Here is a 19,312-nt window from a genome sequence, read left to right as displayed (position 1 = left end):
TCCCTCACACCCCGTCCCTTTTCTCTCTCGGTTCCTGGTCGCCAACCGTCAGACCGAGCTTGCGCTCAGCAGCAGCAGGGAGCTCGAGGCCTCGCGGTGGCCGGTCGGGCGCCGCGGGAAGGCAGCTGCGCGGGCCGCGGCCTCGGGGCGCAGTGGGAGCTGGCCGGGTCGCGCAGGTGCGGCCGCGACCCCCGCGGACATGCGGCCGGTCTCTTAGGACGAGGTGTTGTTAGCAGGTATGGGGACGGAGTGCGCCTCGGGGTACAGGGCAGGGTCGTTCTCCTGAGGACCTGGATCAACTCCTGTTCCTTCTGGAACTTTCCATGGCCTTATGTCCTCACGTGGTAGCAGCCCAGTAACTTTGTATAGCTGTTTTAGGAGAGTTCTCCAGACACAGTGGCAGGAAAACTGGGTCTTCGTGACTGGGGCTGTCAGTTGCAGAATTCCTTGGGCCCAACAGGACTGCCCCCTGCTCAGTCCTGTTCCAGCCTGGCTCCTGGGAACCTCTGGAAGAGATGGGAAACCGTGGGGACAGACAGTGGGGACTCAGGCTGTCACCAGTATTTCATCTCACATGAAACTGTTTTAACACTGTGTGACTGGAGCATCTCCATAACCCACTTGAGGTCCTAGACTTTCCACCTCAGCAACAGTCTCCTTTCCCACAACACTGGCAGAAGTCCCCACTCCAGCTGTCCTAGGCTCTGTTCCTGTTAAATGCCAAGTTGGCTTTAAGGTCATGGGAATGCAGAAGACCAGTGATGTGGGCTGTCCCTCAGTGTGGTTTGAGTGATAACTACGTAAGAAAAAAGGTCCAGAGTTTTGAGTCTTCCAGAAGGGTGAGTTAGACAGGACTGCTAGTGTGTGTATACATACGTCCATGGGAGCAGGAAAGCTGAGGCAGAGATCTGAAGTGCCCACCTCTGTGCCACATTTATAATTTTTAAAAAGATGTATTTTTACTTTATGTTAGTGTTTTGCCTGCCTGTGTGTAAGTGCACCATCGGAGTGCCTGATGCCTGTGGTGGCTAGAAGTGATTGAGGAACTGGAGTTACAGAAGGTTTTGAGCAGCCATGTGGGTGCTGGGAAACTGAACACTGAACTCACTATAAGAGCAGCAAGTGCTATTAAGGCCTAGCCATCATTCCAGTCCCATTTTTTAAATTTTAATACAGTTACTTATTTTAGTTGAGTGTAAAATAGATTTCATGTCATAGTACTATTTACCCTCTAAATGTTGTGGTTAAAGATTTATTTGAGGTATATACAAAGCCTTTGCTTGCTGTTTTAGTTTTGGGGGGTTGACTGTTCTCCTGTATTAGAGTAAGCCACTTTAAAACTCTAAAATCTAAAGCTGGTGTGGTGGTACACACCTTGAATTCTAGCACTCAGGAGGCAGAGGCAGGCAGAGCTCTGTGAGGTCTACATAGAGAGCTCTAGGCTAGCCAGGGCTATGTAGAGAGACCCTGACTCAAAAAACAAAACCAAACAAGCAAACCTATAGCACCTATTTAATAGGGCTTTTTTCTAAACCACCTGTCTCCAAAGAGCATGGTGTTAACTGTACGGCATAATACGCTGAATAATAGCCATCTAAAAAAATTAGCTCCTCATCCCTGGAGCCTGGAAAATGTTTTGGAAAAAAAAAAGTTTTTGCATATGTGATTTAAATCAAAGATTTGTTTTTAAATTTTAGATTTATTTTTGTATGTGAGTATTTTGCCTGCATGTACGTATGTATGCCATGTTAGTGTCTGATTCTCAACAGAGGTCAGAAAAGAGCATCAGATTCCCTGCTGTAGTTAGTGATGGTTGTACACTATCATGTGGGTGCTGAGAACCTAACCCAGGCCCTCTGAAAGAGCAATGAGTGCTCTTAACTATGGGACCATCTCTCTAGCTTCAAAGTCAACAATCTTGAAAGGGAGGGATTATCATGTTATCTGTTTGCCCTCAGTGTAAATTCAAGGATATTAGAGAAGCAGAAGGACGTGGGGAAGGAGATAAGACTACAAAGACCGAGACTGAAATGATGGGGCTAAATCTAGGAATGGAGGTGATCAGCATAGATAGGAATGGATTCAAGGAGAATGGAACACGCCCATATCTTGCTTCCAAGCTGTTGGAGACTGATACTGAACTATCACCTCCAGAACCACAAAAGAAGAGATATTTGCTGTTTCTAACTGCTATGTGTGTGGTAATTTGTTACAGTCACTATGGACACTGAGTATACAGAGCAGCACACCTAAGTCATATAAAACCCTGCATGAATGAACACTTTAAAACTATAGCTGATGTAGCAGTGGGTATAGTAATGGAGTCACTATATTTTCTTGAAGTCTATAAATCTTAAGAGAGTGAATAGGGAGTTCTATAAGGAAGAAGATGGTAGTGTATAATGAGGTCATCTGCCATTTAAGCCAATTTTTAAGACTTCTACTTTTCAGTTGATATATCTCTGTTTATTTTTGCTAAAGAGAGCAAAGGATAAAGTGACACACCACAACAGTGACAAACATAGCAAGATAACCTAATTGTGTAGAAGTGGCACTCATGTCTTGGGGGTAACCAACAGCAGTCTATTGGATTTAAGGCCCATTCAATACAAGGGAGTTCATACCTGTTACTGTAAAACCTAGTCAGCTACCCATATCTTGTGAGGTTGTGGACCCTAGAGGAGAACCTACCACTTTCCTAAACCAGTATGTTTTCTGTGTTCTAGATGCTTATCCTTATACTCAGGAAAGTTTAGCTCTCATCCTTCATCAAAAAAGCTGCTTTATGCAGCTGAGACCATTACAAAAAGCCATAGATGGTTTTAAGTGCAGAAAACAACTGACTGAGGTGTCCATTTCCTGTCAACACATCTCCAGTACAACCCCTACTTAAGGCTCAGGGAATATCCATGAAGAGGCTGTGGAAAGATTGTAATAGCCAGAGGACTAGGACATCTGCTGTAAGATTGTGTCCTTTATATATGACAGAGAAGCTGTATCCATGAAATCTCAAATGTATGGTTGCCTAAACAAGACCTACACAATGACAACACCAGTTGGCATGCCTATGTGGATGAGAGAAACTTCACAAGGTCCCATTTATAATGAAAAGCCACAGGCAATTAATAGCTGCTTGGAGAGGAGGAACCAGTCTTCTCCAGGGGCAAGGCCCCTGAGAGGTTTTCCAGTCCCAAATGGTCAGCCCGAAACACATGCATATGCAAGCAACACCCAATGGACTCGGCAGGCTGTATGTATATACACATGTACATGTATATGTGTATGTATATGTATATGTGTATGTATATGCAATATTTAGAGAAGAAGTCATGAATTTGAGAGGAATTGGGGTAACATGGGGGAAGTTGTAGGTAGAGAGAGGGAGGATTGGAAAGTACTTAAATGTAGAAGTCACATGAAATTATCAAAAATATAAAAAAATGAAATGTTAAAAATTAGCGTATACTTCTTAGCCATTATTAGATTTCTGTCAGGTGTCTGTTAAAGAAAAGTTGGAGACTCCTGGGTATCCAAGGTCAGAGTGCTTCCATGGGAAGAGTATACCAACCTGGCTGACTCCAAAGCAATCGGGATGAAGATGTTTTTGTTGTTCCAGGGTTCTGAAAAAAGTAGTACTCAAGTTTAACTGATCCACTTCTGTGACCCAGACAGCTATTTCCCACTTCCCCGCTTCAGTCCTCCTGAGACTGCCTTCTGAGGTATAATTTATATATTATATACTTTTACCTATTGTAAGTATACAGCTCAGTAATTCTCAATAAATTACAGAGTTGTGTAATCAGCCACATCATTCAGTTTTAGAATATGCTTGTTATCCAAGGAAGAGTCCTCCTCCCCATTTATAGTTGGCCCCAGACCAGACCAGCACCAGTCCTGGCCCCTTTTGAGCTTGATCTACTTTAGACTTAGACTGGTCTACTCTAAATGCCTCCTAACAGGCCTCACACCCACTCTCAATACTCTCCACACAGCTGCTGAAGGAGCATGTGCCCCTGGTTACAAATCCTTCAGTGACAGTAGTTACAGCAAGTCCCAAAGTCCTTGAAGGAGCCCATGCACCTCAACCCTGCCAGCATCACCAACTTCTTCTCAGGGTATCCAGACAGAGCCGGTGAGATACTATCCTCATAATGCTCATAGTGTCCAAGAGCAGGCCTCTCATCTCAGTCACACTGAGGCCTCACTAACCTGACTACTTTTGTATGTAGTATTTTAAGAAATACCATTCAAGTCAAGCATCCCCTCAGAAAGGCTTTCCTTCACTGACCTACTCTAACTAATGTTGTCCTATTCCATCTCATGATATGCTGCTGTTCTACACTGTTTTCTTCATTTTACCAGTTAATCTCCAAAGTCATATATATTCTAACTGAAAAATTTTAAAATTATACTTGTATTTTCGTTAGTGTTTCTCTTTCCCCATTATAAGTTCATTGACAGAACCTTGGTTGGTCTTGATCTAAAACAGATCTATCCTTGTTAGGAATAGAAACTTTGTTTATGTAAAGTACCCAAATGCCAAAATAATTGTTATTATTAAATGCTTGCTGGCTCTTTGTGAGGCTTTATGCAAAATGTTTCATGTGCATGTGGTGGTTTGAATAGGTTTGGCCTTCATAGATTCATATATTTGAATGCTTGGCAAAAGGGAGTGGCACTGTTAGGAGGTGTGACCTTATTGGAGGAGGTGTAGCCTTGTTGGAGGAAGTATGTCACTGTGCAGGTGGACTTTGAGGCCTCCTATGCTCAAGTTCTACCCAGTGTGAAATCAGAGTCTCCTCCTGGCTGCCTTAGGATCAAGATGTAGAACACTTGGCTTCTCCAGCACTGTGTCTGCCTGCATGCCACCATGGCCATACTTCCTGCTATGATGATAATGGACTAAACCTCGGAAGCTAAGCCAACCCCAATTAGATGTGTGCCTTTATAAGAGTTGCCTTGGCCATGGTGTCTCTTCAAAGCAGTAAACTCTAACCAAAAGAGAAGTTGCTATCAGGGACTGGGGTATTGCTGTGATAGGCCTGACCATGCTTTTTTTTTTTTTTTTTTATAGGATTGTGGATTTTTGGACTTTAAAAAGCAGTGGAATGCTTTAAGTGGGGCTTAATGGTTCTATACTAGTAGAAGCTTGGAAGACAGTAGTGCTAAGGGGATTTGAGCCTGGATTAAGAAGTTTCAGAGGAAAATAATTTTAATATGTGGCCTAGAGACTGTTCTTGTGATATTTTGGTGAAGAAAATATAGCTGCTTTTTGACTTTGTCTGAAGAGTCTGCCTGAGACTAAAGTTAAGAGATTTAGATTAATTGTATTGACAAAGGAAATCTCAAAAGAGGCTAGCATAGACTCTGTAGTTCACTCATATAAAGAATGTTCTGGCGCCGGGCGGTGGTGGCGCACGCCTTTGATCCCAGCACTCGGGAGGCAGAGGCAGGCGGATTTCTGAGTTCGAGGCCAGCCTGGTCTACAGAGTGAGTTCCAGGACAGCCCGGGCTATACAGAGAAACCCTGTCTCGAAAAACCAAAAAAAAAAAAAAAAAAAAAAAAGAATGTTCTGACTAAGTGTAGCAAGCTTAGAAAGGAAAACTACAAAATGTATGGTTCAAGGGTTAAAGGGGCTCCAGGAAGTGGAGTGGAGCTAAGTCCTGTGTTTAAGGATATTAAATGCAATTAAAGATCAAGGTCCCACTCAGCTAAGCCTATTGTTTATGTGTTTGCAGTTGTACGAGGGATAGTTAAATCATGTTAGGCATTATTATGACCTGGTTATTATTTTCATTTGGACAAAAGGATTGTGTTGTTAAATTGACATGAATGGATTGTGATGGCTATTCTCAGTTGCCAACTTGACTGTGTCTGGAATGAACTATAATCCAGAAATGGAGGGCACATCTGTGATCCAGTGTGTGTGTATGTGTGTGTCTCCTCTTTTTTTTCAGTTAAGCAAGAATTGTTTATTGAACTCACACTCTCAAGACCGATCCATCAGGATCACAGCCTAGACTCAGGAGCTAAGGCTGGACCTTGAACATTTCTCAGGGTCGGCTTATGAAGGAAAAAAAAAAAACCACAATGAGCACATGTGCAGGTGCAGGAATTGCTGCCTGGTGGTCAGCTCTGACTCAAGCTATTTTGGCTAACTAGACAGAACAGTTCTAACTGACCTTTATTCTGATTAGTCCTAAGTGGAGATTTTGTTTGTCAAATTTCTTAAGATTAATCAACTCAGAACATACAGAACATAACAAGGTATTGTGATCCTTAAGGCAGAAATAAAGAAAAGCTTAGGTTCCTGTGTGGCAGTACACACCTTTAATCCCAGCACACAGGAGACAGAGGCATGCTGATCTCTGAGTTCAAGGTCAGTCTACAGAGCAAGTTCCAGGACAGCCAATTTTAGGCAGTGAATGAAATAATTGTAAACAGAAAGCTGGTGAAGATGTAATAGAACAAGAGACCATGGTTCCAGCCCCAGCAAGCAGCAAAACTCGGCAGCTTTGGCTATGTGGCTCTGGCTTTAGATTCAAGAATAGAATGGGTTACTGGGAAAATTGATGCTGGTTAGCTGATGCTGATAAATTAGTGATGATTAAGAAGAGACGAGCATCACTGAGGTGAAATCTTCTGGGAAATGTTTTCTGCGAGCACAAAGAAGCTGTGTTCTAGAGATAGATAGGGTGCTGGCAGCTGGACTTGGTAATCTGTAAGAATCACCCAGGTGGTACTGATTTTGAAGGCATGAAGGGACAGCTGAGGTTTGGTACTATGAGAAGAAAAGAAGGCCATTGGTGAAGGTACAGCCTTAGTAGAAGTTAAGGGCCAGGATGAAGGGTAATGCAAAGAAGTTGAGGCTTGGCACCATGAAGAGAGCCTATAAGAAGCTATTGCTGAAAATGCAGCCTAGTCACAGTGGAAGACCCCAGTGTATTGGAGATGCCAGTATCATGTGATGACCCCAAGAACAGCAGCAGCAGTGGAGTGGAATCAGCCAGAGCCTAGAGTGCTACGGAGGGTAGAGCTGGAGAAGTCACCCAAGCCCTTTGGAGGAGCCCAGAAGATCATGTGTAGATCCCCAGACATTGGAACAAGAAGCTATGAAGTTGAAGTTGTTTTGGAGACTCTAAGATGTTAGAGATGCCAGATACCTGCTGAGGAGTTGGACATCAGACATGGAGATGCAGAATTAGAGTTTGTTCAACTGGTTTTTGGTCTTGATTTGGTCCAGAATTCCCTCACTATGACATTTTGGAATATGAATGTATATCTTGTGATGTTGCAAGTATGTGATCTGCTTTTTAATTTTGATTTTATAGGGGGTTACAGTTAAGAGATTGAGTGAATCTCAGAAGAGACTTTGAACTTCAGACTTTTAAACATTGTTGAGACTGTGATAGACTATGGGACTTTTGAAGTTAGACTAATGCCAACTTCTATATTATATTACAATAGTCCTATTTAGTTAAAACAGATCAATTCTACTTTTTGTGTGTTGATGGACTTATATAAAGCTTGTTCTTCTTTCTGAATAAATAGAAAGATAAAGTCATTTATCATGGGATAGTAAGTTACTGTACACATTCCAAATGATAAAGATGCATTGTAATTCATGTTATTACTACCCTACTAGGTAGTACTGTATGCATATATTTTGATGCAGATCCTTCTATAGAGAAGGGCCTATGCATGAGTTCTTTCAGTTAACCTTTGCTCTTGTGAAGTATGCAGACCACCTCCATATCATAATCTTACAGATGTCAAATGTTGTTGTCAAGATTACAGAGGTAATGCTTCCTGGATGACAGCCACTAGGGAAAAGGAGTGTGATTGAGAATAAAATGCAGATCAGTGTGATGTTAATAAGCAGTTTGTAATTAATTAAATAAACACTCTGGCTGTAAGTGCTGTTCACTATTACTCTCCTTATACCTTCAGTCTGCTTTTAGGGGACTGTACACCAACCCTGTGAAATCCTCAGTCTTAAGTTTCTATAGAAGATAGAACGGTCCATTACTGTAAGTGTGAATCACTAATTGATAAATCTGGGAACCTGAATAGAGCTACTTTTAAGTAACATAGCCAACCAAAATAGGACTTAACTGTAAATCATCTTGCCCTGGAGATGTTCTACTGTAGTCGGGTCCATCTTAACAAGAGTACACCTTAACAAGAGTCCTAAGGAAAGAAGTCGGAGATGGAGACTGTTTACTCTAGGGAAGGAGTTGCACATCCTCCATAGTCTTTTGGAGTTCAAGGCAGAGGAGTAAGTACTCAGAAGATGCCTCTGAGCACTTCAGCTCAGCTGTACTAAAACCTACAGATGATTTTCAAAAGACCTTGATATATAGGGTGCGATTTCCAAGGCTTTTTCTGCAACATTTCAACCATGATTGCCTTTGTCAGTTTTAAGGCTTTTTTCAGTGTGAACATATGTATAATTTTAAATGATGCAGACGTGTTTGTAATAGACCTTGGGCAATCCCAAGAACAAGCCAACACCTCACCTCTATATTTCACTCAGATTTGAAGTAGATTCTTGTAGGTCTGGGGATGTAGCTCAGTGACAGAGAGTTTGCCTTATGTGTACCATGCTCCCCAGTACCACAAAAATAAATAAATAAATAAATAAATAAATAAATAAATAAATGAAAAATAAAGGCATTCATGCTACAAATTTCTGAAAGAAAAAAAAAAAGACGTGTAAGTTCATGTTATGATTCTCAAATTATCCAGGTACAGAGCTCAACAATTTTATGGTTTCCAGAGGAAAGATCCTTCAATTCCAGAAATTCTCAATAATCTTACACACCAGTGCCTAAAATTAGAGTATTTCAGTTCTAATGTAAGTGTCACAAGGTGGAAAACATGGAATCACTGATCGAAATGAGGATATGGTCATTCTGAACTAGTACAAATTGAATTGCAGAGAGCTGTAAGGTTTTCTTTTCTCTTTCTTTCTTTCTTTTTTTTTTTTTTTGCATTGCTTTATACACTTTCGTTATTCTGAAGTTCACAAAATAACTGGCAACCATTCCAAATAGAGGTACCAAGCATCTTTGTAAAGAAATGGCTGCTGTAAAAATAACCCAACCCTATGCTGTTGTCCTTACTCTGGGGGTGGGAGGCTATGTGATACTGGATTTATAGTCAGGACCTTGTACTTGCACGCAGGCACACTACCAACTGAACTAACTTTTCCATACTTTCTTATTGGGGGGAGCGGGGGTATGACCTGTGCCCACATCTTTGAACTTTAGTGTAGCCCACAGAAACAGTCTCCATTATGGCACAAATGCTGTTCAGTAGAAGGCATGGAGCCTGTCCTAAACCCTGCACATCTACTTGCTGCAATGCTGGCTCTGTGGGACCTTGGTATGCTGGGCTAGCAAGCCACAGGTCTGCTATACTCCTAGCCCTCAGAGAAATGTTGTGTATGGGCTAGTTTGCATATCCTTCAATGAGTAGTAAGTGCAGTCTCCTCAAACTTAGGGTCACAACTGCTGTTTAGCTGAAATTCTGACATCTGCTTGTCATGTTGCTGTAGTGTCTGAAATTACTAGGTGTCTTATATTTGCTGTTTACATAGTATCTTGTGTTTACTTTTTATTTTAAAATTATTTTGTCATTATGAGGATGTATATACTTGCTTGAGAATGCTTACTTTGGAATTTTGTGGAATATCCTTTGGGTTCACATCTGCTGTTTGGTGGAGGAGACTTGACCAGAAGAAAAGATTTTGCACATTACCTGACTTTTGTGTGCATTCTGTATGGAAATGGTCTGCTTTTGTCCGTTCTTTTCATTTCAGAGCAAGGCGCCTGGGCTGCACATGCCCTCTTCCTATGTAGTGTTTGTGGTAATGGGGAGGTAGGGGTGGGAGGTGTAGAGGGAAGGTCCAGTGTCTTCTGTTTTGTTCCTACTGGGTCCTTAATTTCCCCTCTTCCATCTTCTCTTCCCTTTAGCCTATTGTCTTCAGGAAAAGCTACCTTTTTTGAAATAAAATTCTCCTCACACTGTTACTCTGAGGCTGGTAGCCATACTCGGGGCCCATGTGGGCTCCGTTTTGGCTTCTGTTGTTTCACTGTCTCAGAATGTAGTCGTCTGTACTGGTTTTGGCTCACCTCTGTACCTTTTAAGTCTTTCCATTTGCTTCTCCCATTTCTCCACAGAAGTGGTTCACAGCAGGATGGTGGAAACTGCCTCAGGAGGGAGAACTCTATTTCTAGATATTTGAAGGTATTCTGTCTTTAGAGTACTGACAATGTGAAACACACATAGTTTTGTTGGTTTTCATCTTGATATTTTGCTTGTCTGAGTAAAAATAAGAAGTTTGGAATTAGGCTACCATCATTATTTTCCAAACTTAGAAGCACTTTCTTGATCAAATATAAAACTATAAATATTATTTAATATCAAATAAGTTTTTCGGGGCTGGAGAGATGGCTCAGTGGTTAAGAGCACTGGTTGCTCTTCCAAAGGTTCTGAGTTCAATTCCCAGCAACCACGTGGTGGCTCACAACCATCTGTAATAGGGTCTGATGCCCTCTTCTGGTGTACTTACATAAAGCAAATAAATCTTAAAAAAAGAAATCTTGCTTACCTCCCAGGGTGGCCTCATATTAACCCATCCTGACTACAGAAGTACCTAAATAAGGGCTATTTATATATTGGCTGGGCGGTGGTGGTGCACGCCTTTAATCTCAGCACTTTGGAGGCAGAGGCAGGTGGATTTCGAGTTCAAGACCAGCCTGGTTTACAGAGTGAGTTCCAGGACAGCCAGGGCTATACAGAGAAACCCTGTCTCGAAAAAACCAAAATAAATAAATAAATAAATAAATAAATAAATAAATAAATACTTTTTCAGCTTTTATTAATGACATCTGATTTGCTGATTTGAGGTCTTTGTTAGGGAGATAATTTCTGTTATTTAGTACCATAATTTTATAAGACATTGAAAGAATAACTGCCTCTACTCAGATCATTAGTTATCATAATAACTAAAGTATTAATCTTTAAATTTTAGTTTCTTTTTAGTAATCCTTTGAAGGCTGGGCATGATGGAGCACACTTAATCCCTGCATGTACGAAGCAGGAGTAGACAGAGCTCTGTAATTCAAGACTAGCTTGGTGTTCATAGTGAATTAATTCTAAGCTAGCCAAGGATACCTTGTTTTATCTAGGTGACCTTGTCCAGACAAAAGTAACAAAAACTCCTTTGGTCTTAAAGTCAAGTTTTACAATAAAATTTGACTTGCACATTAGTTTTATGTAACAATAAGGTATTTCTGTATTCATAACTGTTTTTCTAGGGGAAACTGTCAAAAGCATTAACAAAGTCTGCTCCTGTTTCCCTATATGCTTTTTCAATAAGATTGTAATAAAGAGTGAATGCTTTGTCTTTCGTAGACAAGAACTGAATGATCCTAACAGGGAAGCGCTCACATTTCAAGATCTCTAAGAAGAGGTAGGAAATAACATGGAATCAAAAACTTGTGAATCAAAAAATGAAGATCTTTTATCAAGTGGCATCACATCCAAAGGAGGTATGTACCTTTTCTAAAACAAACGGGGTGGGGATGCAAATTAAACCATCTTCATAATAACCATCTTGGTGCCTAGTTTTCAGTGTGCTTTATTTTTAACTGCAAGGCACAGGACTTGGATGTGAATGTCTGCTGTGCTGTTTATAATTCTGTTCTTGAGATTACTAGCTTTGTAACTGAGCAGATCTGGTTTTAGCATGTTTCCACTCTCTTTTATCTTAAAAATTGTTTCTGACAATTGTTTCTGTACTGAGGTGATGCTACTGTCTCCTTCATACCTTCATTTCCTCCAGTGTTTCTTGGTTAAACTCAGCTTGTGCAGATTGTCTCTCTTTAGGTATAGCACTGTTCTTCTTAACATTGACCTCCTGGCGGCCTGACAAGATCCTAGGGGTGCAGCTTCTTGACCTCTAAAGTTTTGTTTGTTTTCTGTTTGTTTAAGATTTGCTTTATTTGTACACATGTTTTGCCTATAGGTATGTTTGTGCACCATATGTGTGCTTGGTGCCCTCTGAGGTCAAAAGGCGGTATCAGATCTGAAGGATCTGGAGTTACAGATGGTTGTGAGCCATCATCTGGGTCCTAGGAACCAAACCTGGGTCTTCTGCAAGAACAACAAGTACTTTAATTACTGAACCTTCCAGCCCATCAGATCCCTATTCACACATCCTATTAGCAGGTGTTGGACTTCTGTAATCAGTCTCTTACCTCCGCTCTCTACTGTTTTATTGCTATGGAGCTCCTAGTTTCCTGCTTAATGAAAGTAGTGGCTCTCAACCATGTCATCACTGCCCAACCTTAGCCTTTTCAGCTGTAAACATTGAAATGTCGTAGATTCACACTTGGAAATTCTGATTCAGTAAGTCCAGAGTGGGGCTTAGGTACAACTATATGATTTTAACATTTCTCATGTGATCCTGATAGACTGCAAAGCTTGACAGCAGCTGTTACAGACTCTGCTGTCTACTCCTAAACTACCACTCTTCTGTGTGCATACCAATCACTTGCCAGTGCCCTTACCCCTTTATCATTCTGCATTCTCACAGAAACCCAAATGCCTATCAGTCTTGCTAATATCTCCATATTTGTGCTGAGCTGCTGGAAGATGTTTGCTGGGGATCTCTTACCTAAAGTCTGCCACTTAATAGTCATGGTCTCCTACCTCAGCAGGGTCCTGAAGCCACTGAGAAATATTTCCCTTGACCAGATCTCTTCCTAATGTCAAAACTATATCATACTAAGTGAGATCCACACTCCAAAGAATGACTACCAGACCCCTCGTGGTCTATATTTTCATCCTCCAATGTGGCAGCAGCTTTTCTCCTGCCCAGGCCATCCTAGCTGTCTCAAGCCCACTGGTGTTTCCTGCGCTGCTTCCACTCTTGAGTATCCTGTCTCTCCTGTTCTCCAGACTACTTGCTTGTCACTCCTACAAACTTGAAGGCTCTTCAGTTCCAAGGTCACATGGTCCCCCTCTTCCCTAACCTGTCCTCATGCATTCTCTGTGTTCTTGGTGCTCTTAGCTGTGATTTCACTTCCTGTTTCCCCATGAGACCTGTGCTCCTTCAGGGTTTGTTAAAGGAACCCCTACAGTAGTGTTTGCCTTATATTTGTTTTATGAATAATTAATGAATTCTCTAATATTTAGGTTCTTCAAGCCCGTTTTTTGTAACGTCTACTCATGGTACAATAATTGAAAATGCATCTTCAACTGGGACTTTAACACAAATTCCCTTTTTTCCTAAATATGAAGTGGATCTTGATTCTCCTAGAAAGTCCACCCCTTACCCTGGAAAAGAGCATATTGAACGTGTTTTGGAAGAATATTCACATCAAGTTAAAGATTTGCAGAGAAGACTCAACGAAGTGAGTTGTATTCTCCTCTAGCCTCTGGCACCATTAGGACAGGAGGCATGTTGTCTTGAAATAAAACTTAACCCCCCTGAAAGAAGACATCAGTCATGGGTTCATCAGCTAAACCTGTTCATTTGATCTCTCTTTCTGTTGGGCTAATGAGACGTTTGCATGTCATTTTCTTCCTGGTAATAATAATGTCTTAGTTTCATGATGTAATTTTAGTAAAATCTGAATGTTTCAAAATGTTATAATTAATGACACTCATCTGCTATTAATAATTGGCTTAGGCCTGCTGTCCTGCTATTATGATACTTGACTTGTCTTTGCAAACAGTGGTAGAAAGGAAGATTTTACATGTATGTACATACAGATGGTTAAATAGATTTTACAAGTGTTGTCTAAAAATGTAAGTGGACCTCATCTAGAATCAAACTGTGTATTAAGCTCCAGTAGTCTACTTTGTAAAAGCCAGACTTCCTACTACCGAATACAAGATCTTCATGCTAGCCTCACTCAGTACCCGTTTTCTTTATGCCCCCTCTGTCCCAGCAGTGCTAAGCCACTTGCTTATCCTGGCTGGACCTTGTAAATCTAGATTTCCATGCCTCTCTGCTTGAAAACTGGAAGATTCTTACTATCATCAAGGCTCAGTTCAAGCATTTCCTTCTCTGAAGCCTTTCCTCTAGACAGCATTGAGGGTGCTCTCTGTGCAGTATTGTTCGTACATCTTCTGAGTACAAAAACATGTTATTCTGCCTCATCAGACTAGATGAAGACTGTAGATGATCCTACAGTTTTATTAAAAATGTGAAAAATCATGTGCCATTTTATTATATACATGGCATACAAAGATAAATAAGCCAAGACTCTCTCTCAAAGGAATTCATAATTTTGGAGGTGAGCTAGTCATGTAAACAAGTAGTGGTGGGACCTTGTGATAAATACACCAATACGACATGTAGAGACAGAGGAAACACAGTCATACTAGTAGAGAAAAGAAACAGTAATTGGGCTGGTAAGACGGCTCAATGGGGAGAGGTGCTAATGCACAAGCCTGACAACCTAAATTCAACCCCTGTATCCTACACCGTGTCAGGAGAGGATGGATGCCAGAGTTGTCCTCCCAAATACAAGGGAAGGCGGGAGGGAGGGAGAGAAGAAGGAAGGGAGACAGGCAGGCAAGCAGGCAGGCAGGCTGGCTGCCTTAATTTATTTTCTATGTCTAATTTATTTCTTGTCATCTCCTAGTAGAGTATGTCACACTTGACTGGTCCCAGTAAAATCAGTAATACAGCACTGTGGCCACTTGTAATATTTACCAAACAGTGCTGTTATTATATTCCCATGTAACAGAAATATGCTAGGTACCACATATGTAAAGATGTGGTGTGATCCACCTTTTCCTTGGGAATCTTTGGCCAAAAAGAGTCCACAAGAGGAAAGGTAGCAGAGACAGTGAACGTGTGTGTGTGTGTGTGTGTGTGTGTGTGTGTTTGTGTGTGTGTGTGTTCTGGAAACCCTGTAAATATGTGCAGTGAATGACAACACCAGAACCAGCTGTGGGGAGGCAGATCAACTTTACTTGGGGTGATTCAAGGCTTACATAACTTTGGGGATGGGAGTCAGAATATATAGAATGGACAAAGGCTGAAGGCTTTTGTACTGAGATGCCCCATTAGCATGGAGAAGCATTTCAGGAATCTCAGGTGCTAGCTGAACTTGTTCTTAAGGTAGAAAGGAAGTTGAACCTGTAATCTGAATCAAGGCTCCATGGCATCATACAGATAGAGGTGTGTGTGTGTGTGTGTGTGTGTGTGTGTGTGTGTGTGTGTGTGTGTTGAACTCCCCTGACAAGGGCAGAGTAGGGGAAGCTGTTGAAGGGATTCCTCCATTACATGCCCAGCTCAGAAAACTATCTGAACAATGGTAGAGTTCGACCTTAATTATCAGGGTTTTCCCACAAATGGGAAAGACATGGTGTCTTCCTTGTAGACTTGTGTTTGAGATATTTAAAGTAGGAGACTATTGTGAGAGTTGTGCTACAGATGGGATGAATGGTGGTGATATGAAGCTTGGGGTTGTGATACTTGGTGATCCTTTTCTAACTTGACTTTGCAACATCTGACACAGTAACATCTCTGTCCTCTGATATATAGTACTATACATACATACATACATACACATATATATATATGTGTGTGTGTGTGTATGTATATATAGTACTATATATAGGTATCTGCCTAGGGCCTCATGCACACAAGGCAAACTCTTCTGCTAACTGCTGCTACTTCCCCCTTTCCTCCTCTCCGTGCCCTTTATCAAACACCTCCTCTCCATCCACATTTCTCCCTCCCTCCCTTCCTCTTCTTGCTCTCCCTTCTTTATTCTCCCTTAAAAAATCTCACTGTGTAGCCCAGGCTGGAACTCCCCTTGCCTTATCTTCTTAACGTTTGGAAGTTTAGGCATATGCTGCTGTGGCCAGCCTTGGCATGCTCGTCTTTCTGTTTTGTTATTGTTTGTTTTCAGGTTGTTTTTGAGATAGGATTTCTCTGTGTAGTCCTGGCCTAGCTGTCCTGTAACTCACTCTGTAGACTAGGCTGGCCTCAAACTCACGCAGCCTCTGCCTCCTGAGTGCTGGGATTAAAGGCATGTACCACCACCAACCACCTGGATCACCAACTTAACTTTTCCTTTCCCTTCCCTTCCTTTCTTCCTTCCTTCCTTCCTTTTTTCATCCACGGCTGTCTCAAAAACTTACTCTGTAGACCAGGATGGCCCCAAACTCAGAGATCTATCTGCCTGTATGCACCACCACCACCCAGCACTCCATTCTTTATGACTGTAGTCTTCATGTGTGGAAATGGAGTCTGCAAGTACATGCTCCATTCCCTACATTATCTTTGGGTTTTTTTAATCTTTATTTTTTTCTGTTTGTTTAATTTTAGTCTCTATTTTTATATTTTAGAATCTTTTCATTTTCAGTGGGCTTTGCTTTTCATTCAGACTCAAAAATAAGGTAATAAAAAAGCTACTTATTATACACTAGTCATTAGCTGTTAGTAGGGAGATGCTTCAGTGCCTGGCTTTGGAAATGTCTGAATTTCTCTGTAGTTGAACACCTGCAGAGTTTTAGTTTTATGTTTTAAGAGTTTATTTATTTGTATTTTATATGTATAGATGTTTTGCCTACGTGGTGTATATATGCACCATGTGCATGCAGTACTCAAAGAGGCCAAAAGAAGGCATCAGATTCCCTGGAATTGGAGTTATATATGGTTCTCAGCTGCCATATGGGTTTTGGGAATCAAACCCTGGTCTTCTACAAGAGTAGCCAGTCTTCTTCCACAGAACCATCTCACTAGCTTTAGAGTTTTAGATGGTAGTAGCTTTTGCCAAGCATTTAAGTAAGTTGAAGGAAAAGTTTGACTTTTTTTTGATACATAATTTCAACCAGTTTTCCAGTTTTAAGGGACAAAACATTTTCCCATTTTTGCGTTGAGCTAGAAGACAGGTTTCAGGTAATGGACCAAAAAAGATCAAGGAAATTATTTACTGGGCACTGAACTACAACAGTGAAGGAGGTAGGTCATATATATATATACAATATATATATTGTATATATATATATAAACAATAAATTAATAACACATAACCTTTGGAAAATTATTGTCTGTAGGATCTATATTTTGATGGTTTACTATCTCTTTATATATAGATAGCTTAATTTGTGTGCTTTTTTTCAGAGCAATGAATTACATGAGAAACAAAAATTTTACTTAAGACAGTCAGTCATTGATTTGCAAACAAAACTTCAAGAAATGCAAATGGAGAGAGATGCCATGGCTGACATCAGGTTGGGGTTTGTTATCTGAACTCTCCCTCCTCCTCCTCCTCCTCCAGAAGTGCTAGAGCGTGGGCCAGGGTCTGGGCCTGGTAGGCAAGCATTCTGTCAGTGAGATGTATCCCAGCCCAGAACCTGCCTTATGGCTTTATTCCTCACACTGGTATAGTCCCATATACTTGTAATCTCAGCACTTGGGTGGCTGAGATAGGAAAATTGCTGTGAGTTTAAGGCCAACCTGAGATCTATAGCAAAATTCTGAATAAATTTTTTTCTACTCCTTGTAGTAAAGTTGAGTTTTATCAGTGTTACTTCTTTTCTTTCATTCATTTCCTAGACGAAGGGAGAGTCAATCCCAGGAGGAGTTACGAAATCAGCTTCAGAATACAGTTCGTGAACTTGAGGCTGCCAAGTGCCTTAAGGAGGATATGTTGAAAGACAGCAGCACACAGATAGAGCAACTACGAAAAATGATGCTTAGTCATGAAGGCGTGCTTCAAGAAATCCGATCAATCTTAGTTGACTTTGAAGAAGCCTCAGGCAAGAAAATATGTGAACACGACAGCATGTCTACCTTGCACTTCCGCAGCCTGGGCTCAGCTATTAGTAAAATCCTAAGAGAATTAGACACAGAAATCTCTTTTCTTAAAGGGAGGATATTTCCAGTAAGTGGTGAGAACACTGCTTTATATTACAATGCATTGAGAGATAGTTTGTAAAATCCTTAGAAATAAGCCAAGTCTTCATATTTTGTTCACAATGCTCTCTCCTGATAGAAAACTAGCTATTTTACCTATACAGCTTAATGGAAGTATAGCCAGTGTGCAAGTGCTATAAAATACAAGCATAGAGCATCATTTAGTATTATTTCTATGTATAGCTCCCTAAAACATTCCTTTCATAGAAACTGAATTTTCTAAGCCTTAAAATTACCAACACCCAAATTAATATCTCTTTTAAAACTAGGTAGAGGATCAGCTTGAAAATCTGAAGTCTGAATCACAGAACAAAATAGAACTATTACTTCAACAGCATCAAGATCGGTAGGTGTCTGACAAAAACTTATAGGGATACTGTATTCCAGTTGTAGTCTCTCTCATGTAGTTCCAAAATCTATAAACTCAGAGATAACTCAATAAAAACATAGCCTTAATGACCTGTAGCAAACTTAGTTTTCTTCTGACACCTGTTAAAGCTGTAAGGAAGACTTTATTTAAGCTTCCTTTATTACAGTTATTAAGCCTAGAGCACTGTAAGTTTTGCTACAGGGGAAGAAAATGAGTTCAGCTCCCATCACAATAAGGACAAGTGGAGATTTCCAATGAGAAAGATAGGCTTGATGAGTCTTCCTAAAGGTAGGCCATGGAGATAGATTTTCAAGCTCAAGAGTAAGCAACTTAATCACCTGTCAACTGACCAAACAGCAAGAATGAGACTATTCTAGCTATAATTGGCCTGGCAAAGCCTAGGTAGAAGAGCATAAGTTGATCTAAGAGTGATTTGTCACTTACCTGTTGGTTAGTTAAATGAAGCATTTAATACTCTGTGACTTAGTGTAAACATTTGTAAGCTTGTATTCATAATACCCTTCCCAGGATCTCCCTGGAGATATAGCATATAGTTTTCATACTGTATAACATATATTGCTCACAGTACTCAAGGTTTATGAAACAGGATCTCACTATTTTGCCCAGGCTAGCCTTGAATTCCTGTATTGCAGTGATCTTTCTGCTTCACCTTCTCAAGTACAGGACCAGAGGCATACACCACATGCCTTGTTTGGTTCTCCTAGTTTATTGTCACTGAAATGCAGATTTAGAATTCTGAAAACCTAGCTGGGATTCCAGAGTTGTTATTAAAGGAGTAGCATGCTGGGCATGATGATGCATGCCTTTAGCCCCAACACTCGGAGACAGGCAGGGGAGACAGAGGCAGGGGAGACAGAGGCAGGGGAGACAGAGGCAGGTGAATCGTTGTCATTTTGAGGATAGCCCGGTGTACACAGCAAGTTCCAGGATAATCAGAGAGACATAATAAGAACAATTAGGAGAGGGG

General features: G+C 40.9%; 1 protein-coding gene across 1 annotated transcript in view; it reads left to right on the top strand.

Annotated features, from left to right (window-relative positions):
- The first annotated feature begins 144 nt into the window (after nucleotides 1-144).
- Nucleotides 145-19,312, top strand: part of Ccdc158 (coiled-coil domain containing 158) — a 79,599-nt gene continuing 60,431 nt past the window's right edge. The window contains exons 1-6 of the mRNA XM_028789175.1: nucleotides 145-236; nucleotides 11,423-11,559; nucleotides 13,208-13,425; nucleotides 17,160-17,269; nucleotides 17,595-17,922; nucleotides 18,224-18,300. Coding sequence (XP_028645008.1) covers nucleotides 11,493-11,559; nucleotides 13,208-13,425; nucleotides 17,160-17,269; nucleotides 17,595-17,922; nucleotides 18,224-18,300 — 800 coding nt within the window. The 5' untranslated portion in view covers nucleotides 145-236; nucleotides 11,423-11,492. The remainder of the gene's footprint in view (nucleotides 237-11,422; nucleotides 11,560-13,207; nucleotides 13,426-17,159; nucleotides 17,270-17,594; nucleotides 17,923-18,223; nucleotides 18,301-19,312) is intronic.

This window comes from Grammomys surdaster, unplaced genomic scaffold (assembly GCF_004785775.1).
Source record: "Grammomys surdaster isolate TR1022 unplaced genomic scaffold, NIH_TR_1.0 125793, whole genome shotgun sequence".
In the NCBI taxonomy this organism is placed as follows: Eukaryota; Metazoa; Chordata; class Mammalia; order Rodentia; family Muridae; genus Grammomys; species Grammomys surdaster.
This window is presented reverse-complemented; position numbering and strand designations above follow the sequence as displayed.